This window comes from Cydia pomonella, chromosome 23, assembly GCF_033807575.1.
Source record: "Cydia pomonella isolate Wapato2018A chromosome 23, ilCydPomo1, whole genome shotgun sequence".
Lineage (NCBI taxonomy): Eukaryota > Metazoa > Arthropoda > Insecta > Lepidoptera > Tortricidae > Cydia > Cydia pomonella.
This window is the reverse complement of record NC_084725.1, coordinates 2,589,732-2,615,698: the sequence shown is the minus strand read 5'-3', so window position 1 is coordinate 2,615,698 and position 25,967 is coordinate 2,589,732. Positions and strand designations below refer to the sequence as shown.

Here is a 25,967-nt window from a genome sequence, read left to right as displayed (position 1 = left end):
AAAGTTAAAATTGTGCAGATGCTTTAAAGTTTAAAGTCTACCTCAAAATGGCGGTATTTGTCTATGGTCATGATCACGTCACAATTACTTTTTTATCGCGATATAAATAGAATCAAATCAATGGTGTCCCGCTCATAGCGGTTGTACATGTGAGAATAAAGCGTTTTTATTCTATTTTTTATTTCATTACATGTAATAAACTTACGTTATTTTTAAACTATGGAGTTCGTTTTATTTGAAAAATAAACCTCCCATCAGAAAATAAAATCACGGGTCACTCATGTAATTTTACATGAGATGTTGCGTCAGTGACCCGTAATAAAACAATTTTATTTATGAACTTTTATATATTCCGTTTTTACCTATTTTAAGAAACTGTACGTACCCAATTGAAGTGACGAAGTCCCCCTGTCCCTATTCCCTCGCATGTGCAACCCATCTGTCCTTGTTTTATTTTTACAAGTATTTATTTTATATATAAAATACCTGTATGTTTGCACTGGTCAAATCTTGCAAGATATAAATTTGGCCCACTTCCCGGTTTCTGATGAAGTGATGAAGCTGAAAATTTGCATACATAAGCCGGGTGAGGAACTCTGTGATAAAACAACGCAACCTAATTGTGTTAGGGGTTTTTAGAATTGTCTCGATGGGTATTAGTTGCCCGTGGAAAGAAAAGTGCAGTCGGCGATAAATGCTTGCACCAAAAATGTAATTTTTGCCAGCAACTTATTTCTTCTTAATTACTATACTCATATTACTTCTATTTTCAAAATCGTATTTTTTTATGTCCAGTCCTGACGGGACAATCAAATTGACAATTTGATCAGAAATGAAAATGGCATAATCTCACCTAATAGCGTCCACGCGCACTAACGACACGAATTTTGGATTTGTTGACAATCGAGCTCTCGAAAATAAAAATAAAAATGCCCCTTAACGTGTATCCTGACGTGCAGTCTAAAATTCACGCTATTACAAACGAATCAAGTCTGTAAGTCGAATTTTGTGTCCACGCCACGGTATAATAACAGTTGTAGCTTTATAAAATACGCCCCAGAACTGCAATTTTTTTTTGGCCAAAAAACACGAAGTTAAAACGTGTCCAAATGTCAAACTAAAAAAAGTTCTATGCCGCCATCCCCATTCCCCATTCCCCTTGGCTTATTTCCATTTTCCCCCCTCTATTCAACCAGTAACCAATTTGTTTTTGTTTGATAACAGAAAAATAAGTAGTTAGTTAATTTCGATTTCATATAAATGTAGAATATATTTGTTTTGATTAACATTGATTATGAAGATTACTTAAATACCCTAATCATTAGGGCCTAATGTGTAATCAGTTCGTACCCTCGGCTATCATTCGAAGTGTTTACACATTTAATATTTTGAGTTAAAAAAAGTTTCATATATTTCTGACTTCTAAACAATATTGATTTTTATCTAGGTAGCTGCGAGGCTACTACTTTGCGCAACGCTACTGGACAATCGATTGACGTACCATTTGTCATTGTCAAAAACTAGGTTTGGGAGATAAAAACGAATATACATACACACGTACAGAACTAGATCAGCCATCTTTTTCGTGTTTTTGGGCAAAGTGATACGTGTTAATATCAATTTCAAGCTTATAAGCAGTGAAACAGTGAAATAATGTGCCAAAAACTTCATATACTTAGTAAATAAACTGATAAACTTGTGTTTCTTACCTCTATAAATTTTAATATTATAAATAAGTGCTACCCACACTGAAAAGCTACCTATTTCAATCATGAAGTAATTAGTGAAAAAATAAGTATCATAATTTTATTCCTTTATTTAATTACACTAAAATAAAAATGGCAAATATAGAAATGAATGATGAATTGCAAAGTCTAATTTCTGTTGTGATAAAAAGAGAGCCAATAGAAGATGTGGACATCAAAGTGGAGCCCCCAGATGAAAATGAGGAAGAATCTGGTCCACTTGTAGTTACTTCTAGCATTAAACAGGAATATGAAGAAGAAGGAACTGTTGAAAACGAAAATTTGACTGATAAACAGGAATATGAATTTAATGCAGTTGAACAGATAACAGTCAAGATTGAACCTACTTTTTATAGTAGCGGTAAGTTAAATAAATAAATAAATACTAGGGGACATCTTACACATATCATCCTAGCCCCAAACTATTAAGCAAAGCTTATACTATGGGTACTAAGCGACGATACATACATAGATACATTCATACTTCATTCAAGCTGATGGTCCCGGGTTCAAATCCTGGTAAGGGCATTTATTCGTGTGATGAGCATGGATATTTGTTCCTGAGTCATGGCTGTTTTCTATGTATTTAAGTATTTATAAACATTTATATATTATATATATCGTTGTCTAAGTACCCTCAACACAAGCCTTATTGTGCTTACTGTGGGATTTAGTCAATTTGTGTAATAATGTCCTATAATATTTATTTATTTATTTATTTATACTTATATAAATAGAAAACACTCGTGACTTAGGGACAAATATGTGACATTATTATTGTTGGTGGCGCTTACGCCATTATCAACGATGCTCCCATATTATAAACAACGCCGCGCTACGCAGTGCGGCGTAAGCGCCATCGACAATAAGGTCCCTTTTCATAGATAATGTCACATATCTGTCTTTCTCACACAAATAAATGGTGTTACCGGAATTCGAACCCAGGACCATTGGCTTCATAAACAGGGTCACTACCCTACCCACTAGACCAGACTGGTTGTCAATAGTTTTATAATCTGAGATTGTTAGCATGGTCAATGTGGGGAAGACCGGCATATAACATTTTTGGTTGAGAAAGAATAGGGCAAGAACTTGAGTATTTCTATACATACTTCACTCAGACCCAAAAAGGAAGAGCTTTGCTTCTTCTGCTCTAGGTCTTCCTTATTCATATCCTCATGGCTGAGGAACGTCATGACTTTGGACACTCTTCACCAGTGCTCTCAAAGCTGCTCGATCTTGGGCCCAGTGTATGCTAGCCTGTAATGTGGTTTTTGTCTCCACCCAATGCATGGCCATTTGTCCATCCCTAAGTTTCCTTGCCATGCGGCCAGTTATTATTAGCTTTTCCAGACTATCTGGCTTTGTCCTGCTCTACCAACCTTCTGTAAGTGGGGTATATGTACAAACACAAGTGAAGCAACAAAAGACCTTGACGGTTTCCACCCCATTGATATTAAAGTCTAATGGTTTAGGCTATAGTGGAGAATTCAGCCAGAACCATACCAACAAGTTGTTTCCAATGTAGTGTCATACATTCACACACCCTTAGAAATAGTAAACTCATTTCCACAGATGATGAGCTGGACCTGGCCAGCTATGCCCTAGCAAAATCTCAAGAAACTGCTCAACCACAGAACAATCATCATAACTTGAGAACTCGCGTAAAGAAACCAAGGAAGTCAAAGGATCATGATGAGGACTATAGGCCACCGAAAAAAATAAAAAAGGTAAAGTGGTGATGCGTGTCAAGTGCTATACATATTTCAGTACAAATAGGGCTTCCATCACTGGAACCCACACAGACTTGATTTAAAATAATCTCCGGTTAGAATTGGTCTCTTAAAGTCAGGGTATCATAGTAAATAAAACATACTACGTCGGTGGCAAACAAGCATACGGCCCGCCTGTTGGTAAGCAGTCTCCGTAGCCTATGTACACCTGTAACTCCGAAAAATCTACACTTTTGATATTTATTATATTTTTTCTATAGGTGTTCAGGGGTTTTCTATAGCAATTAAAAAACGTTACGGTTTGACCACAGTGCCAGCTCATCAAGATTATTGTACCAACCAATATCCTAACTGCCTTGAGATAACTTCTGCACTTTTCATTTACTTTTCTACTGCTTTTTTCCAACGGAAAGGTTGTGTTGGTGATTTTGACACCAATGCTAACATTGTAGACCAGATAGGAATGTGGAACACATGGACAGGATAGGATAGTGATGAAGTAGGAAGTCTCATTAGGGACATAGGGCTCGCCGAAGAATTTTCCATTTGGCGCGATCCTGGGCGGCTACTTCCAGCTCTTCCCAGCCGAGTCCAGTTGAGCTAGCCTCTTTCTCAACTGATCGCCTTCATGTGGTACGAGGCCGCCCTGACCGTCTACTGCCAGTCGATTGCCAGCGGAGACACTGCTTGGACAAGTGGTTGTCCGGTCTACGGAGGGTGTGTCCGATCCATCGCCATTTCCTTACAAGGATTTCCTGGTCTATGGGTTTCTGGTCAGTCATCTGCCACAATCTGACGTTCGAGATGGTTCGTGGCCAGTAAATCTCTAGGATGCGCCGCAGGCACTTCTTTATAAACACCTGCAGCCGATTGGTGATGTCCTTTCTCACAAGCCACGTTTCGCATCTCTGAGATAGCTGTTTATAGTCTGTATAAATACAGTATTATATGTTATTAATAGCTGAAAGTTAATTTAGTGTATGTTTGTTTCAGGTTATAAATGAAGTAGTGAAGAAACCATATACAAACAAGGCAAAGAGTAAGTGTAATATATTTTGGCTTAGGCTGAGAATAGTATAAATCTATCATTGAATAGTTTCTTAGCCTAGGCTTTGTCATAATCTTACACCAATCCTTAATAACTAAAATAGATAGAAATAGCTAACAGTTGTGTTAAGATATTTTCATCACACTTGTTCGAAAAAGATCTTATTGCATGCAGATGTGCTGAAGGACAAAGGCCTATTTTGTTCCCGCGGGAGTTATGGATTGTGAAAAAAAAAAAACTAACTCCCTAGGGAGTTATAGTTTTTTTTTTAATTATGTCACTTATTCATACAAACCAAGTAGCATAAATGAGTTTTACTTTTAAAATACTGACGTTTATTATTTAATATTTTTGTTTAATGATTATATTTCTAGAATTATATTAAATACAAAATAAAATTTACAAAATGCCAACTATTATAAATATTATTCAATGATTAAATGGTTAATTTGGTAGGTCCAAGTTATCATTAAGGCTGTAAAAGCACTTATCTATAAGCCACACATCTTAACAGTATTTTTAAATCGGTTACTATTAAGATTCTTAAAACTATCTGGCATTTTATTAAATATGTCAATACTCATCATAAAACAATTATTAAATGTCAGTTTTAGTCTATCAATCAATCAATCAATCAATCATCGTTTATTGCACCATGGTAAAAATACAAACGTTGTTACAAAATAATTCAGTCTCTCATGGACCCCAGAAGGGCATAGCAAATATTTTCTTAAACTAAGTATTATTAAACACAGTATGGAATATACTTATTAACTATAATTCTATCTGATCAATAATAAGTTATTTAACAAATTTATCATTGAGAAAATCTGTAACTGAATAATAAGCTTTTTCTGCAAGGAACGATTTCAACTTATTCGCGTATGTTGTGTCCCTTTCCTCTGCTTTTATATAATTCGGAATATGATTATAAAATTTTACGGCTGCATAATGAGGGCTTTTACGGTATATTTCTAATTTTGGCGCGGGTAGTTCAAGTTTGTATTTTTGTCTTTTATTTGGCAGCTCTCTGAACAAATGAATATTTTTCCTGATATACATGCCTAATTCTAAAATGTCTAGCTAAGGGCTTGTATAGTTTATGTATATACTGGTTTCGAACTTCTCTGGATGATAATTCCTGGACCTCTTGAAACATGTATTTGTGCTTATGTACAAATAAACCTCCCAAATATACAAACTATGTACCGTTAGGATGTGGTGCTTGTTAAAGTATGGACGGCGTGATTCAAGTAGTTTGAGTCCAAATAAAGCCCTCATACATCGTTTCTGAATCAAAAATAGGACCTCTCTGTCTGTTGAATTTCCCCATGTTATAATTCAATTTATTTGATAAGTAATGGGGTTGGCCGGTCGAAGTATTAAACAGATGGCGCCATCATAGCTTGCCCTGTCAATCCCTAGAATTGTGTCAAATTCTTGTTTTTTTTTGGAATTTTGTGACCTGGATTCCAGTACTTTAAGCCAAATCTCATAGAACAAAACTAGAGACAGGGGCAAGCTATGATGGCGCCATCTATGCAAACCTTTGACAGTTGCCAACCCCATTGGCTCTAAATGTGGGTACAAAACCAATCAAAATCATAAAAAACGTCACACCAACCGGGCGATTCATCCAACGGGTGGCTTAGAAAATTCAAATTCACCAATGATAACTCATTGCCTATAGTCTCGGTCTTTGCAAGAATCTCGGTCCATATTGGCCGAGACCCGAGACCGGGATCTCGGCTCGATTTTTGGCCGAGAATGCCGAGACCGAGATCTCGGTCGGACCTTACCTCTGTGTGAGCAGGACAGGAACATAATTATGCGTGTGCGATAAAGATGTACAATGTACGAAATTATTCATGCCTAGAGCCATTATGAGTACTTTAGTTAAAGATACCTCATCTCCTCTGGATTTTGTTTTTCATTTATTTTTCAAAGGCACATATACATAATCAGTTTTAAAGTTACTCGCCAAACTGCTTATAATTGTCTGAAGCACGCAATTTAGTCGATTTTTTTCCTTTATAGAAAAAGAAAACTGCTACTCCGACAATGTGACCAAGAACATAGAACTGGTGACCATCACGGAGGAAGAGAGACAGATAGAGTTCAGAGACCTCTGGCAGACTCGGAGACACATGCGGTACTTTTGTGAGGACTGCGCTGTGGGCTTTGTTATGGAGGAGCCGTATCTGGTGCATATGAGGAGCCACGCGCCGGTGAGTCGTTTAGTTCGAGTAGTTGTTCAAATTATCCGAGAGATGTCGTTGTTCCTGACGCAAACTAGGTGACGGTAGTAGTTGCTAGAGCTTTGATAAGAGTATGTCATATTAAATGATTCGGGAACGTAGTATTAATAGCGTATTTTATTTCGTCAGGTGACAACCATAACTTACTAGTCACTAATAACCACCACAAGTTCATAGCCACAGTGAACCATATTAGTACCATGATAAGGTTAATTTTTGTTTAGTTATTGAGTTTTGGTTGTCATGTAATCATTTATAAACATGCCAAAGCTTCATCATCATCATGCAAAGGTGAGTCTTAATCTAGATAGTTATACGGGCCATTTTCCGAAAATCACCAACCATTGCGGGTAACTTTGCGTATAAAACGAGGTAGCGGTACTCTAACCAACCTAGCTCCTCTACGAAACCCAGCAATGTATTCAGGTTGCTGCCTCCTTCAGAGTGCACGGAGTACCTAGTTATCTGCTCCTGTATACTGGAAGGTGTAATAATTTAAACCCCCCCCAATATAATAGGTAGGTTGGGGGTGTATTTACTCCCCGTGCGAAGCCAGGGCGGATCCCTAGTTAGTTTATAAGGCTTTTTCTACTGCGCGGTCTAGCAACTTTCTTCGTGGAATACCAAAACTTTTTAATCTAACAGTGTTATTAATAAGGGTGTGTCATTTTTGAATGAAGAAAAAACTTGTTAATTGCAACTTTTAATATTTACCTAAAGTTAGGTTTAGGTCTAAAATAACGAAACATGTTTAAAAAAGTGCGGTTTTCCATACTTTTAGCTTGCTCGTAAGAGGTAAAGAATAGCTTAGTTCATACAAACACGAATTTTTTGTCATTGGTATAGGGCCTCTTTAAGTCTTTAAAAAGATTTATTTATCAACAAATAATACTGTCATACACAAAAAAAAAAAAAAACAACGGGTTGCACTCCGGGAGTGCGCAGAAGTGAAAACTTGAATATTAACGTTGTGCATTTTTGATATTTTGGAATGGTTAGGGAATAATTTTGCACGAGTTGCTTTAATTATCAGTATAAAAGTGCTATCATTTATGTGATCAAATACAATATTCATTTATTGCGCTATCGTACACAAACATGAGATTTTAAAAATTTAACAGAACTTTTACAATTTAACATAATTATTACCATAATTTCAACGACTCTTACACCATCATCATTACTAGAACCATCGTGGAGTTTTTCGATCAGGTCACGTGTCCGTCTTACGAATTTTCAATCTGTCGAATCTGTCGGTCACGTGACCTGTCGCGAGTTTAACATTTTTCCCCATCACAAAAAGTGCACAGCGCCGCTAAAGAAGTTTTCACTTCAGAAATATATATATAAAGAAGTACTAAACGATTAAATCAGACATTGCACTTTTAAAGGAAACCACGGGCGATGCAAGTAAGAAGACTGCAGAAATTAAATCTGAAGTCAATACACTCGATAATATACCATCAACAAGCCAGCAGAATGCTGAGCTTGTGTTTCCATTGAAAAGTGAAGACATAAACGAACTCCAGATAAGAAATATCCGGAGCAAGAATGTTATCGTTACAGGCTTGCAAGAGAAAGCGTCGACAGGATCTAAAGACTGTCACGCCGCAGACGAAAAAGCAATAAAAGAGGTTTTTGCTAATATATTCTCTGAATTCCCACCAATGCTGAAAATGCAACGCCTTGGAAAATACAACCCGAAAAAGACCCGTGTGGTAAAAATACACTTTGAAAATAGCGATGCAGTGAAGGAAATTCTGCTCAATAAAGACAAACTCCCCAAGAATATTAAAGTATACTCTGATCCAACAACAGCCCAAAGAAATGCGAAAAGGAATTTAGTGAGGAACGGACGCGTCTTATAAATAACAGAGTAAAACATTACAAAGTTTATAAATTGAACTCCGAGAATCATCCACTCAGAGCCAAAAAACGCCAAGTAACAGGTAGGTAAGGTATGTCAGAAACCATTACTTATTATTTGAGTCACTCTTACCAAGACCTACACATACTCAAGTCATCTATTAACTTCTACCCGAATGTACCAAGGTGCGAGACGTGAGTGACATAATTACCAAGCTGAAATGGAATTGGGCGGGACATGTTGCCAGGCAGAGTGTTGACAGGTGGACCGAAATGTTGACGGATTGGTGGCTGCTTTTGGATGAAAGAAGCGCCTGGCGTCCGTTGGCTCGTTGAGTGGATGACATTTGGAAAATCGTGGGGCACTTCTGGATAAGACTAGCCCAGGACCGGGATAAGTGGCGTACACAAAAAGGCCAATGCTCAGCAGTAGGCGACTGGAGGCTAAAATGATGACGATGATTATGACGCTAATGTTCGCAGCATCTACAAACCAGGTAAATTTGACGACCTACAGTGACTATAAACAGCATAGCGTAGTTCAAGACAGAAGAAACACAAAGATTCCAGATACCGTTAAGTACTATAAAATGGAGATGCGCAAAACGCTACCACTGAGTTGAAAATATTGATTTAAATCTTCCGCTCGCGGAGATATATGTCACTAATTTCGCTTAGTGGATCTGTATTAGACTATATTGTTCACGAGTTAGTAGAGAGAGATGTCAATCAATCAGATACACACAGCTATAAGTGCGACCAAGACGGCGAATCACGCGATACGATCCCGCCATGTTTTCCCGATACCCTCTGAATTCTTCGGAACTGTTCCAAAACTGATCGTTTCGTATATTCGCATCGTCTCACTCGTTTGGCTCGGCCGGCTCATTCGAAAGAAAGAGCGCGCGAGTAACACTGAGATATACGAGTTACTCAGCAAGTTATATCTTCAGTTACTTGAAGAGTGAGTGAGTTCAACCAAAAGTATATCTTGCATTTAAATCACTCGTGAACACAATATGTCTACTACTCGTATAAAATAAGAACGGACACACGAGGTGACTCTCATTTCATTCGTTTTAAACTCACTTTCGTATTTTAATGCCTTTCATTATGTAACAGTCACATAAACTACTATAAAATAACTTAAAACACTATAAACTAAATGACGAAAGCCTACTAAGTTATAACTGACCGACCTGTTACTATTCCATTTAGTACACCTTGTTTGTGCAACTTGCCCGATGCAATTATTTGTCTATCCCATTTTAATGTGTAATTTCTTGATTTCTCGATCTTATAAGTTATAATTATTTTAGTACAGTGAACGGAAATAAAACATGGAATCCGCATTTGAGAACATTACCTTTAAATAAGTCGATACGTTTATAGAAATTTTTGGACCCGGGTACGTCCTTAAACTACGTCCACAAGAGAGGTATGGGCATTGTGAATGTCATCTCGCTTTGTGTGGTAGGGCACAGCACAGCGGATGTCATTCCAGATCTAGAGCAGAGCCCAACTGGAGAAGTACCTCCACCTTACAGAAAATCGCAGCCAAATAACACTAGACCCTACTCATAGTGTTGTGTTCCTGCCGGTGAGTAAGGTTGCCAGAGCTCAACAAGGGGTGGGAGGGGGTTAGGGTCGGCAACGCGCATGTAACTCCTCTGGAGTTGCAAGCGTACATAGGCTACGGATACTGCTTACCATCAGGCGGGCCGTATGCTTGTTTGCCACCGACGTAGTATAAAAAAAAAATTACAGAGCCTGTAATCAAAACTGATAAACGAAATAATAGTCATCTCTGTTACACTAATGTACACAGATATAGACGAAACGCATATAATGTCAATAACTACCAATCAGCGACATTAATCCGCTAATAACCTTCTTGCTGTACGTACTGGCAGCTGAGAGTTCGCGGTTCATATTTTGATTAGCATATGACGTGGCCAGGGATAGGTGTATGCCATAATAGTTTGAGGAACCAGTCAAATAATCCACGTATATTACGACGAAAAGAGAGACTAACCAAACATAAGTAAATATTCATTGTTGTGTTAACATATTCCGTTATAATAAGTATTTTTATGGCTAGATAAATTTTATAATTAATCTGTATGGCAGAGCGTAGTCACGTTCAGGTACTTCAGGTACAGCCAGAAAAATTTACATGGGTACACGAATCGGGTCAAAAATATTTGAAGACTGAGTGACAATAAATGCTCATCCCCACTTTCAGTTTTTTTTTGGAAATAGTGACCTCTGCGTGCGTTGTGTAAACGCAAGATGGAGAAAAAAAATCTGGGCAACTGCAAGTTTCGATAAAAAGTCTTAGCCATACAGGGATATATATATGACTAGTAGAGGGTGGATTCAAATGATCCACATTTTCAGATAATGTGTGTAGTTGTTAAACATATTCATTGAAAGAGTGACAGAAAAAATATCTACATATACTACATATTTGAGACCGGGTATGGTTATCTCACGGGTTGGTTATCACAGAGCGGCCGTAACAAACCATTGAACGAACAGCGGTTATATTAAGCTGTGTGAACCCTTTTTTTGGACAAGTTGAAATCTTCTTCTTTGAAATTAATAAAACATATTCCAGATCTCTTACCAGGCATCCAATCAATTCCATGTCTCTCTAATTGGACAGCTTTTTACAAGCTTTTATTTACTTACTTTCACCTGACCGTTGTCTGTTTGTAATCAAATCTTGCAAGTTAAATTTGATCCACTTCCTGGTTTCCGATTGAGCTGAAAATTTGCATACATATGTAAGTCGGGTGACAATGCAATATTATGGTACCATCGAGCTGATCTGATGATGGAGACAAGAGGTGGACATAGGAACTCTGTGATAAAACAACGCAACCTAATTGTGTTTGGGGTTTTTAGAATTTGCTCGATGAGAATTAGTTGCCTGTGGAAAGAAAAGTACAGTCAGCGATAAAATCTTGTACTAAAAATGAAATTTTTGCCAAAAACTTATTTTCCATACATTCCGCCCACCTTGGGGTAGTTTACGTTGGGCTATAATTGAGCGTTCAGAATGCTTCCATGTTTTATTTCCGTTTACTGTTTTAGTATGTTATCTCGTTTATTTACAGAATATAAATAATGTAAGTTTTATTCAATAGGTCTGCTAACAAATCTACAATGTTATTGCTTTGATTTATTTTATTGTAATGAAGCATGTTTGTTGGAGAAAACATTTATGAAATTTAAATACTTTACCTATATTCATCAAATTTTATATAAAAAAGCGTTTCTCATAATAAGTGGAATGTAAATTTCTTTTTGATACAATAAATGATATTTTAACCCAAAAAGTAATTATTTGTTTTCGTTATTTTTCCCTACGGCGCGCCGTTTAATAGATATATAAAATAAAAAATCGGGTTAAAATGTGCCATTTTCAACCAAAAGGGTACTTATTGTCTGTTGTTAACAAGACACTATTTTCACAAAGCTTCAATTTGAAATCAACCTTATTGACTACCAACAATGTCACAAATATAGTAATTTTGGATTTATTCTGCAATAATATTTTATTAATTGCATATTTGCCCATACTCTCTTTTGGACGTAGTTTAAGGACATACCCAGGTCCAAATTCTTGAAAAATGACACACCCTATTCTTCATAAACACTATGGAGTGTGGATTTAAAATAGTATAATCTCTTATGGTAAACTGTTGCCAAAGTGTCCAGCTGTCAGCTATAAATAATAGTTCCAAATCTCTCCAAAGTAGCGCTAATGTAGCTAAGAACCTAGGCGTTATTGACGGAGTGAAATGCGCTGTCTATGATTTGATTTTTTGTTCAAGTACTCTAGGTATTGTAGCGCCACCTATTTAAGGTTTTTTGATGACACTTTTTGGTACATGGAGATTTAATTCCTTACCTCCACCTTCCATAATAAAAACTATGGAGTGATGAAAACGTTTGTCAAATCTAACAAACCGTTGATAGTCGTTTGTCCCTATCCGTCATTTTGACATTTATTTTAACCTCCTAAGGTCCAAGGACCTATCTATAGTACTTCTTCAGTGCGATTAAATTTAAATCATATTCAATTCGAACAGAGTGGCTTTTGCAATGTTAATTTTCAAACAACGCAAATCAACTCTATTTCCTACTCAATAGGTTCAAATTTCAGTGGCATGTTTGGATTTTGCATTTGTATGTCTGGGCCTTAGGAGGTTAAACGAGTAAAATTCATCAGAGGTTTGTAAGAGGTTGGTAAGTTTTATGAATATGGGGGGTAATTATAATGTAGCAAGTAGATGAGTGTAGCAACTCTTGTGGTGTCATTAAAGGCCTGTGCAAACCGGGTGCGTGTGGGTGAATGTGCACACACGCGCGTTGTAATATACAGATCCTTATTAGAGTTGCCACACCGCTTGCGTGACGTGTGCGCGGTGTGCATGCTCGCCTCAAACATATTAGCGCACGCGCAAGTGCATGTGTACACACACGCAGCTGGCGTGCTCTGGAATTTAGCATGTTTTCTAGTCGAGTGATTCTTGTAGTCTAATCTTGAGGTCAAACTGACTAATCATTCATAATCATTTTTGGTACAAGCTTTGTCGCTGTACTTTTCTTACCACAGGCAACTAATATTCTACTAGTCAATTCTAAAAACCTCAAACACAATTAGGTTGCGTTGTTTCATCACAGAGTTCCTATGGCCACCTCCTGTCTCCATCACGGTTCCCTTGACCCACATGTCCCCTGCGCCCAGACTTCGTCACCCGAAGCGAACGAACGCCGTCTGGCGCGCCTGCGCCGCCTGCACTCGCTCCTGCAGCGCGGCGCCCCGCGTAGCGGGTCCAGCCGGGTGCACAATGGACGCTGCTGTAGGAGCATTGCTGGACTCTCCCCTGTCGTGCTGTGCACACCATTTCTATACGCTAATAAATAAGTTTGCGAGGCCGCATCTATGTCAACGTTTTCCCTGTATGCTTTCTTGATGGCGCGTTTGCACAATTTAACATCGCACTCGGCCGCACCGTTCTAGGCCGGATGGTAAACCGGCGAGAAACTGCCAAGCCACATATTTTGACTAAGACGTAGAGTTTGTGAAATTAGGGCTTGTAGAGTTAGAAGCTTGGCTCTACAAGAGATCTGATAACTTTTTGACAGTGCGAGTCTTATGGTTTCGTCTTGGCAAAATTATACATGAAAATATTTTTGATGGGATATTCTCTTAAGCAATGTTAGTTATTTTCGATAGAGTTGATGTACCTACATATCGATAACAGTTATGTCGATATTTCATTTGATCAATCCCTCGTTCTTGCTAGAGAAAGTTCTATGGGTACCGATTTTTCTACTGGAGTAAACCTTTTTGTCTAGTATAGTATAAAACATCCTTAATAAAAAAATAACTTTTCGCAGGAAGCAGGCGAGTTTATGTGTGAAATATGTCGCTGTCGCGGCAACAACAAGGAGCAAATGTACAAGCATCGACTACGGCATTTCCGACGCTACCGCTGTACCATCTGCAAGCGCGTGTTCAAAGATAAGGTACCTGTAGTCTAAAGCTTGTTATACCGTAGGCGAGGGACATGTCGCGAGACCAACAAGGAGCAAATTTACAAGCATCGACTACGGCATTTCCGACGCTACCGCTGTACCATCTGCAAGCGCGTGTTCAAAGATAAGGTACCTGTAGTCTAAAGCTTGTTATACCGTAGGCGAGGGACATGTCGCGAGACCAACAAGGAGCAAATTTACAAGCATCGACTACGGCATTTCCGACGCTACCGCTGTACCATCTGCAAGCGCGTGTTCAAAGATAAGGTACCTGTAGTCTAAAGCTTGTTATACCGTAGGCGAGGGACATGTCGCGAGACCAACAAGGAGCAAATTTACAAGCATCGACTACGGCATTTCCGACGCTACCGCTGTACCATCTGCAAGCGCGTGTTCAAAGATAAGGTACCTGTAGTTTAGACTACAGGTACCTTATCTTAAGCTTTAGAGCTTGTTATACCGTAGGCGAGGGACATGTCGCGAGACCAACAAGGAGCAAATTTACAAGTATCGACTACGGCATTTCCGACGCTACCGCTGTACCATCTGCAAGCGCGTGTTCAAAGATAAGGTACCTGTAGTCTAAAGCTTGTTATACCGTAGGCGAGGGACATGTCGCGAGACCAACAAGGAGCAAATTTACAAGCATCGACTACGGCATTTCCGACGCTACCGCTGTACCATCTGCAAGCGCGTGTTCAAAGATAAGGTACCTGTAGTCTAAAGCTTGTTATACCGTAGGCGAGGGACATGTCGCCGTCGCGGTGACAAGGAGCAAGTGTATGAATGTACAAGCATCGACTACGGCATTTCCGACGCTACCGCTGTACCATCTGCAAGCGCGTGTTCAAAGACAAGGTACCCGTAGTCTAAAGCTTGTTATACCGTAGGCTAGGGACATGTCGCGAGACCAACAAGGAGCAAATGTACAAGCATCGACTCAGCATTTCCGTCACTACCGCTGTACCATTATAGAAAACCGGTCAAGTTGCGAGTTCGTTTACCTAGTGCACCAAGGGTTCCGTACAAACTTTCAATTTTTTCATGTTACTATAATCACGAAAGACTTTTTGCAAAGCATAGTTGTGTACAGCGCCATCTATGGGCAAATTGGCTAACTAATTTGTGCGATTTGTATGTATGTTGGTTTTTCAGGGATAATTCTTTATCATGTGAACCGGGGTCAATCATTTTTGTTTTATTTGAAAGAAAGTGTCTTTAGTGTAATCTCATGGGAATTTCAACTATATCCTCAAATAGCGATGGAGCTGTAGGGACTGAATACTAAGGTCCGACCGAGATCTCGGTCTCGGTCTCGGTCTCGGCATTCTCGGCCAAAAATCGGGCCGAGATCTCGGTCTCGGCTCTCGGCCAAAATGGGCCGAGATTCTTGCCGAGACCGAGAATAAGCAATGAGTTATCATTGGTGAATTTGAATTTTCCGCGCACGAGCCCCGGGGTCTAAGCCACTCGTTGGTTGCATCGCCCGGTTGGTGTGACGTTTTTTGTGATTTAAATTGGTTTCATAGCCACATTTTAAGCCAATTACTTATCAAATACTAAGTGTTGGGATCGGATAGGCGCGGTTGCAAGTAATGACTTGTTCATTTGGTTTTTTTCGTTTTGTGGTAGTTGTTATTGATGAATAAATGGGTGTACATTGTTATCGGGATGTAACTTAGATTAACTTGTTGTGAGTGGAAGATGACACTGGATATTTTTATACTAAATATATTTGTGTCAAAGGGAAAAAGCAAAGCAGTAGGTAAGTACAAAACGACACCTGTGGCGGATATTTTGGGTTACAATTTACAATATATAACTCTTTATTTTGATTATTGTTATTTTACCTCTTTTTGTGCACATCCGTACTGAAAAACCGGCCAAGTGCGTGTCGGACAACGCATAATGGAAGGTTCCGTACCTTCATATAATACAAAAAAGCCGTACAAGCAAAAGAGCGTATGTTAGTGGCACTTTTGTCGTTTTAATAAGAAGATCAGTTTTTTTATAACTCTTCCATATTCAAAATAATTTTCCTGAAAAATTATTTGCTTATTTAGAATTTTTTTAATGGTTTTGCTCTCCCGGTTCAAAAGTTAAAGGGGATCACACAATATTTTTTTTTTTTATCGATTATTGTCAAAAGTATTTATTTAATAAAAAAAAAGGTTTTAGGAACCTTTCTGTATTTTTAAAGACCTATCTAATGATGAGCCACATGATTTTTCTTTTACTTTTTGTTACATTTATACGGAGCATATATTTGAAAATAAATTTTATATGATTTTTTTCGAAACTAAGAAGCGACTTACATAATACATCTACACCTACGTTCCAACTTTGGTTATAAAATATACCGTATAGTTTTTGAGTAAAATGGCTGTGACATACGCACAGACCAACAGACATAGGACATGACGTAACTACAAGGGTTCGATTTTTGCCATTATGGCTACAGAACCCTAAAAATACTGTTTAATAGAGCTAGGAATTGATTATGATAACTTTTTTCTGATAAATCGTCGAATTTCGATTATAAAAACAATTTTAGTGCAAAATTCGTATTTTTTCTCTATTTTATAAATTCTCGGTCTCGGTCTCGGTCTCGGCCGAGAATCCCATTGAATCTCGGTCTCGGTCTCGGTCTCGGCCGAGACAAAAAAAGCGTTCTCGGTCGGACCTTACTGAATACATTTTTTTCCTAAAAAAAAACAGCATTAAAGTTAATAAATGGGGAAAAGCGTATTCTCAAATTATTTTCTGGCTGAACGTTAAAGTTCAAATTTCCGTAATTTGGCTGTCTCCATAAGGGTCGGGGAACAAGACGACACATTAAAGCTTTTGAGTGCGAAGATGGTGCAGGAATCATATACTGAAAGTCCCCCAAGACCCTTCTCTTCTACTACCTCTTCATATCTACTGAAGGCAGCAGCTTTTTTTTGTATACTCTTCACCGTCTCCATGTTTATGTATATTGTATCTGAATTAAATGTTAATTATATATGTTTAAATAGCTTTGAAATAGCACCAACTGTACATTTTAAAAGTTATCAATTAAAGAAAATAATTCAATTCCGTAGGAGACAGCTTCGAGTCACGTGATGAGCGAACATGTCCACGAAGCGTTCATCTGTGCAGAGTGCGGCAAAGGATTTAGGTGAGCATAATACAGTAACTAACCCTAAACTAACTATTACAGTACATATGGTGCTACTTTACCGCACTAGTGCGAAAATTAGCATATTACGTTACTGTACTACGTAAAACGTTGTACGATACATGTGCGAATAGGTAATTCGAAACTCGTGTCGATTTAAAACACTCCCTTCGGTCGTGTTTTAATTTATCGCCACTCGTTTCGAATTTCCTATTTTTCGCACTTGTATCGTAATGTACTATTGTGGCGCAGTGATCCAAAGAGGGTCTTGGCCTCCAAAACGAGAGAACGCCACTTGTCCCGATCCTGTGCCACTTCCTGCCAGTTATCGGCTTGGAGTTGGCACAGATCCGCCTGTACACTGTCGCTCCAGCGGTATCTGGGCCGACCCACTGGACGGCGACCAGTAGGTCGTCCCAACTAAGCTCGCTTTTTTTTAAATTTGTTTCAATAAATTCATTGGTTGACTGGTAGAGAATGCCTTAAGGCATTAAGTGCGCCATTTGTACCTTCATGTATTGTGCAATAAAGATTAAATAAATAAATAAATGCAGTTTGTTGGCGAATAGTTGGCCTAACACCCCGACCCTCACCCATCCTCAGTAAATGGCCGAACCAGCGAAGTCTGTGGCATTTTGTTTCGCGGATGATATTGGGTTCGGCCACTAACTCCTCGATTTCGGCAACGGCATTCTTAAGGATACTCCAGGTGCCGTCATCTCTCTTGATAGGTCCCAGGATCTTTAACGCCCACGTAATAATACAGTAAGGTGTATTTTTTTATACTATGTCGGTCGCATATACAAGCATACGGCCCGCCTGATGGTAAGCAGTCTCCGTAGCCCATGTACGCCTGCAACGTTACATGCACGTTGCCGACCCTAACACTCCGCACGCTCGTTTAGCTCTGGCAACCTTACTCACCGGCAGGAACACAACACTATGAGGAGGGTCTAGTGTTATTTGGGTGCGGTTTTTGGTGGAAGTGGAGGTACTTCCCCAGTTGGGCTCTGCTCTAAATCTATGCCCTACCACACAAAGTGAGATGACATTCACAGCACCCATATCAGTCTTTTGGACGTAATTTAAGCCCATACCCGGGTCTAAAGGTCGATGATTAAAGAGCGTTATACCGTCGTTTTTTATAACAATGGTTTAGGAGTGTTCAAGAATTACTTGATTCAGAAAACAGTTGCTTTTAAAGATTGATAAAATAGTAGATTGTACAACAAGGGCATTATGCGATCCATTCTCACCCGAGGCAATTTATTGGTCCGAGCGTAGCGAGGAAAAAATTTTCATTTATGTCTGAGTTATACACTCTGCTTTTCATTTTGATTGTGAGTAAAATATACCAAAAGATTTTACCGTATTTTTTCAAGCCTAAAGATAATCGTACTCGGGCCGGTCGGGGGCGCGCCGGCAGGGCTGGCAGTTTGTATGACAGATTTTGGACTTTATTGCTAAGTTAATAAGGGTCGTAATAGATGATTATACTTTATCCTCTAGAGCAGAGGTCTCCAAACCCCGGCCCGCGGGCCAAATCCGGCTCGCAAGGCGTCTCAATTCGGCCCGCGGACACCCAACGCGACAGCCTGCAACAACTAGAGCACCCCCCCCAACGACCGAAAAACCGTGCGAAAGTTTCTGAGGTGCAACATGTCCCTCGGATAAAAAAGTTTGGAGACCCCTGCTCTAGAGCATAGTAATCAATTTTAAAACATCTTACACGCGACTTTGTCAATTTTACGAGCAAGAGAAGTGCAAATGTATTTTTTTTCTAACAGGAGGCCAGCCTACCTCAAGAAACACGTGGCGCAACAGCACACAAAAGGGCAACGCCACGAGTGCCCTATATGCGAGCGTGTATTCTTCCACCGCAGCATGTACAACACGCACGTTAGGTAAGTCATTTTATGAAATTTACCTTCTCACCTGCATTGTTAAAGTTGTTTGATAGATACGAGGCTTGATTATTACGCATTTCTGTATAGATTATGCCAGAACATTGGTTGTATGATAAAATAGAAATATGTTTTTTTTAATTGCACCTACTGTACATTTTGGGGATTAAAATTCCGATTAAAAACACTAATATTTCCTATAATTTACTTACAATACCCACAGGAGACACAACGAAGAAGTCCGCAACCCTGTCAACCAGCTCTTCATCTGTGACCTCTGCTCTAAGCATCTCAAGAGCAAGCAAGCATTACGGCGCCATCTAGCGGTCCACGCCCGAACTCGCAGTATTTCGTGCTCACTCTGTCCTTCCATGTTTCATACGAAGAAAGGATTAAGGTTGCATGAGTTGAACAAGCATTCAGGGGATAAAGAGTAAGTTATATAAAACTATTAACATTATAATATATTCATCTGCGACCTCTGCTCCAAGCTTCTCAAGAGCAAGCAAGCCTTACGGCGCCATCTAGTGGTCCATGCAAGAACTCGCAACATAGCGTGTAGACATGCGCGAAACAGTGCTTCAAAAAGTAATGCTATATCACATCACTTTTTCGAAAACGTAATGTTACACTGAGATATCACATCACTTATCACTCGAAACGAAACATTACCCGAACGAATAAAGCGCGCGGGCGCGCGCGTGATGGCAACGTCACACTCATCACAGTACCAACTACATTACGCAGCGAGTTAGGACTCTAGGGCGTATCATATCGGCGCGTCGATCTATTACGCATTGCGTTTTGTGACCGCCATGTGATAGATCGTTTTTGTAATGTTTTTATTTTTATAGTCGTAAAATATGCATCATACAAAAAAATAAAAGAAAATATCTGTTAATTAATGAGATTACGCCATCGAGAGTCACTAGGTAGTATTTTTATTTGGGTATATCAATAAAATTATGATATGATACTGATACGAGAATGTACTGTAAACACTAGCTCACTATTAAATTAAAGATAAATAAGTAACTTCACTCGTGCTTAATTTAGTTTGCCGCGAAAGTCAACCAAACCAAACATTTCACAACAATAATAAACAGTAAATACGTTTTTGTTCGTCAAATTCAAACTCGCAAGCGAATTATCATTTAGCCGCATCCTTATAGGTAAAATACTAAACACATTGTAAGCTCTATGGTAACGCATTACAGTTTTAAATCGATTGCAGGTGCAAAAATCCGTTATCGTATCAATTTAATGAAATTTGCAATAACTCAAATGCGACTGCTACCGACCGGCCGAGCGGACCGATCCGAAGTGTTCCGAAAGCATTGCGGAATGAGAGCGAGCGAGCAGTGAGTGCGGGTGCGAGCGGGATAGCAAAGTAATGATAGCATGGCAAACAAACATCACACATCACACCATCACGTCTCATTGCTCATTATACATTACGCGGATTCTACTTGAACGGACCTTTCGTACCGACTACCGGCGCGTCAATCTATATTGATGCTTTACGAGTTTACGCGCGCTTCGGCCAGTTATATGCTCGAGTGATGTTTGAAGTAATGCTTGGTTTCTCGGAGTGATGCGTAATGCAACATTACGCGTTTGAGTGATATCTCATTTGTGATGTTACGCGCATTACTTACACATGTCTAATAGCGTGCTCGCTCTGCCCTTCCATGTTTCGTACGAAGAAGGGATTAAGGTTGCACGAGCTCAAAAAGCATTCAGGAGAGAAAGAGTAAGTTATATAAATCGATACCTCTGTTCCAAGCATCTCAAGAGCGCGCAAGCCTTACGGCGCCATCTAGCGGTCCACGCTCGAACTCGCAATATAGCAAGCTCGCTCTGTCCTTCCATGTTTCATACGAAGAAGGTATTGAGTGAACCGCGCTCGAAAGGCACAGTTTAATTTCGGAAAGGTTAGCAGTCATTTTACACATCTCAGGTCACTAGGTGACTTCGCGATGAGAACTGGACACCCATATATAAGGAATATTAGGGATATAAGTGTAAGTTATATTGTAATTTATTAAATAAATTGATAAAAAGTTGTTATAGGCATGTCGTCATAAGAAAAGGCGAGAGAAAACTACTGAAATCAAAAGTAAGAATCAAGAAGTGATTTCGTCATGGTCTATAGATTCTGCCGTCAATGTTACTATAATAAAGGACAATTCTTTTTAAATTTTTCCAAGGCGGTTTTACGTTTTTTCAAACTTTTATTTGACTTGCCCTGTTAGTATGTATGGGACAAATATTGCAAGTTAAATTTGACCCACTTCCCGGTTTCCGATGAAGCTGAATATTTGCATACATATGTAAGTCGGGTGACAATGCAATATTATGGTACCATCAAGCTGATCTGATGATGGAGACAGGAGGTAGCCATAGGAAATCTGTGATAAAACAACGCAACCTAATTGTGTTTGGGGTTTTGAGAATTGCCTCGATGAGTATTAGTTGCCTGTGGAAAAAAGTACAGTCAGGGATAAAAGCTTGTACCAATTTTTTTTTGCCAAAAACTTATTTGCAACAATTTTAAATGGAATTTGTTTGTCCACAGACGGCGAATGTTACAGCAATGTCCGCAGTGCGAGCGCGAATGTACGACCCCCGCTTTACTGCGGCAACATATCAGACGGATGCATACTGACAGAACCAAAAAGTAAGTATTTTGTACTTCACGAGTCCCCGGCAAGCGGCGGTGTCGGTCGAATTTCACCTTCCCATACAAACGGATTTTCGTTCTCATTTTAAAACTACGTGTTGGATTGTAATGAAACTGTAATTAGTTTATACTCCGTGTTTTTTTTGATTTGCGTTAATTTCGAGGGTGCATTCCTGAGCTTAAATTAAGTAACTTTCTCAAAGACACCGATATTCTAATTAACTCCATTTCGGAGATAATCAATCATTAATTTTTATCTTATAAGGCCCTTACGAGCGTGTACACTTGCCTTAGGGCCTGTTTACTTATTGATTAGTGTTTAGTGCGAGTACATACATTTGCTACTGAACGTAAGTACTATCTGGGACGATCGACGTTCGAAATGACATTGACATGTCATAGTTTTCAATTGTTTGGTTGAGTTAAATGTAATGCCCGTGTTACAACAACGCTATATGCAACATTCAGTTACTTTTTATAAAAATAAAAAAGTAAAAAAAAAAACAAAAAAAAAATATTTTTTTTGAAAATTAACTATGCCATTTAGTTTTCTTAAACATACTTACCGATACCCCGAAGTTAACGAAATTCAATAAAAACACGGTGTATAGCTCGGAGGTTGGGACGGCCTCTAGTTTGGGATGACATGACACCCTCGCGCCGTCCCACCTTGCGGGCACCGGCAGTGATGACCTCATCCATAGGCAGCAAATTTTCCACCATATGGGTCTAGGGGACCCTAGCGACATCTACCGTAAGAACGTTACACTTCTTAGACGGCTACCGGAGTTCCAAGTCATGTTGGAAATTCACCAGTAACAATAAATAAATAAATAAATAAAAGGCTTTTATTTCAGGCAGTCAGTACCCATAGTGCATACAAAGTTATTATTACTAAATTAAAACTAAACTAAACTAAATTGACACTGTAAATTGTAACGATGTGACCCATACCAAATTAATTTTAACAAGCAAATTTGCTGCCTATGGATGAGGTCTTGGTGGCTCAGATGGCAGAGCGCTGGAGTATCGATCCAGAGGACGTGAGTTCAAGTCTTACCCAAGACAGTAATTGTTCCACTTTTAAATTTATTCTAAGCTTAACAGCATCGTTCGCAGACGTTTCTGCTTGTTAAAATTAATTTTGAACTTTATCTCAAAGTGATAGGGTTCAATTTTGCATAACTTCTAACAGCCTTATGCCTTATAAAAAGTTAACAGTACTAAATTTAGCAAGATCACTGAGTCGTTCGCTGCTTAAAAAATTATTATAAATTCAATTTAATTTAGTCGCTTACTTTTTTCACCTAATCACCACAAATCATATTGTAAAAATTACCTTTTTGTAATTTCTGTAAATACCCCAACTTGCTTTTTGTTAAAAAAAAACTATTGCTAAGGTTCTACTGTATCTACAGTAATTTTATTGTCCAGGTACCAATGCGACGATTGCAAACGCTTCTACTGGAGTAAAGGCGAGATCCGCTCCCACATCGTCTGGTCGCATGCGCCGAGCCGCGGCAAGCGCGCTCTGTTCTGCTGCGGCCGCGAGTTCCGCACACGGAGCCGGCTGAAGGAACATATTACGATACATCATTTGGGTCACGAGAGGGAAAGGATACATAAGTGCGACCAGTGTGACAAAGCGTTTGCGGTGAGTTTACATATTTGTCAAAAGTGTCAGCTAGAGCAAAGGCGAGATCCGTTCTCACATTGTCTGGTCGCATGCGCCGAGCCGTGGGAAACGCGCTGTGTTCTGCTGAGGTCGCGAATTCCGTACACGGAGCCGGCTGAAGGACCATATTGCGATACATCATTTGGGGCATGAGAGGGAAAGGATACATAACCCAGTGTAAAGAGGCTTTCGCGACTTTTACCACCAATCCCGAAATCGCGAAAAAAAATTTTTTTTCTCCGATAGAAAATGTTAAGGTCAGACAGCCAAAATGTATGAAACAGCCAATTTTTTTTTTTTAGATTTCGGGGTTGGTCCCATAGTAAAAGTTGCTCAGTATGACCTATTTATTCACCCGTAAAATATTGCAGGTGATTAAATAAACATCCTGTAGTATGAAATAGCCAGGGGATCTATCCAGCACTATTTTAAACAGAGGTATATTTTCAGAGCAACTGAGACAAAAGGTAAAAACCTCACCGGCCACATCTTCCGTAGCAAGTGTCGCGCGGCGCGCCATATCTCTTGTTTCTTTCTAAAAAAAAACTCTTGTTGCAGAACAAGCAAGTCCTTACCCGCCACAAGAAGAGCCACTCGGACTGCACGTACCCGTGCCCCGACTGCGGCCTCCGCTTCAAATGCGAGGCCTACGTCAAAGTGCACCAGCAGATCAAGCACCTCAACATGACCCGAGCCGAAATAAAGGCATTAAAACAAGCCAGAAAAGCTTTAAACCCACCAAAAGGTTTACGACCACTGTCAATGGCGGCGAACTTTAATGAACCACCAAAAGGTTTACCTTTTTCAGGGGCGCCCAACCATGAAGCTCAAGATTTGGGTGTGAGTGAAAAGGAAATTAGTTTTGAGACAGTGTTAGTGAAGCAGGAAGTGGATAGTGATAGTGAGATTAGTGTGCCGCTGTTCGATTTGGAGGATTTGAAAAGTAGGGTGTGATGTGAGTGAAATAGTACATTCGGTACAAGTGTGAAAAATAGGAAAGTCGCAACGGGTGGGGGTAAATTAAAACTCGACCGACGGGAGTGATTTAAATCGGCACGAGTTGCGAATTACCTTGCGCATATGTATCGTACCTTTTACAGTACATATGGCTTTTAAGTTTTCGACATAGTTGCGTAATGTGCTAATTATCGCACTAGTGCGTTAAAGTAGCACCGTATTTACTGTAATAGTACATTACAATTGCGAAAAATAGGAAATTCGCAACGAGTGTTTTAAATCTACACGAGTTGCGAATTGCCTATTCGCACATGTATCGTACAACATTTTACAGTACATATGGCCCCTTTAAAGTTTTGACATAGTTACGTAATGTGCTAATTATCGCACTAGTGCGGTAAAGTAGGACCATATGTACTGTAAAAAATATTATCAAATACCTGCAGAGGTTTTAATGTAATAGCCTACATTTATAGTAAAGATATGTCACAAGTGAGCGAAATGATATTTACGACGAGGGCGTACATGGAATCATGAACAATGCGAATCTACAATAGATTCACGAGCGTAGTGAGGGGATTGTAAAATATAATGCTGAACGTAGTGAGGGATTTAAGTGTTAACGCTAAGAAAATGGAACACCATTTTCATAATTGATGAATTTGATGATGTTGTGAAAAGTATTTTAATGTATTAAGTATTGAATAAATCAAACAATCTAGTCTTCGTTTTGTAATGTGGTGTAGAACAGTCTCCTAAAGTATATTGAGGCAAGTCTCCATTTTCTGACCGAAATTACTGAATAGTTAAATTTTACAGACATCATGTTTTTTTTTATATTCGATATTTTCGATACCTAGTTAAAGTATCTGTTTGTACAAATCTAGATTAGCTATTTAGCTCTGTAAGTTCTAGACAAAATAATGAATTAACACATTGAGTGGCTGGAACCCGCTCGGCGGGCGCTCTGTTCGTTGTCGCTTTCCTCTACAAAGCGGGAAAACGGCTTTGTAACGCTACAAAAACGTCGGGAGTGAATGCGTTAATGAATTTAGCAATCTTATTTTTAGTAGCATAAATAGCGTCAACCTACCTCATAAGTCTCACGATTAACAATAGCAATATGGCATAAGGTTCAGGGCTAAGGAGAGGGGGCATACATTTAGTTAGAAATTGTAGTCTTTAAAGGGGGGGAGGGGGGACAGCTGCCCTCGTATCTTTTTGGCTATTGGCAGACTTGCTATCGGTATGAAAATAAAAAACGTTTTATTGCGTTCGCTCAGCTAACCTAGACGAAAACATGTTTAAATAAAAACTTAGGGAATTATCATGTTCGATCTGTTTCCTTTTTGTAAAAATATTAATAAATACAAAAATATACATAA

The 25,967-nt window shown here is 39.1% G+C and overlaps 1 protein-coding gene across 1 annotated transcript; it reads left to right on the top strand.

The window, feature by feature from the left end:
* The first annotated feature begins 981 nt into the window (after window positions 1-981).
* LOC133530755 (zinc finger protein 41-like) lies at window positions 982-25,967 on the top strand. The gene is made up of 11 exons (XM_061868809.1): window positions 982-2,106; window positions 3,321-3,475; window positions 4,472-4,517; window positions 6,564-6,754; window positions 14,066-14,194; window positions 17,287-17,363; window positions 19,151-19,267; window positions 19,491-19,700; window positions 21,846-21,947; window positions 23,385-23,604; window positions 24,184-25,967. The coding sequence occupies exons 1-11, from the start codon at window positions 1,839-1,841 to the stop codon at window positions 24,577-24,579; spliced, it is 1,911 nt and encodes a 636-aa protein (XP_061724793.1). The 5' UTR covers window positions 982-1,838; the 3' UTR covers window positions 24,580-25,967.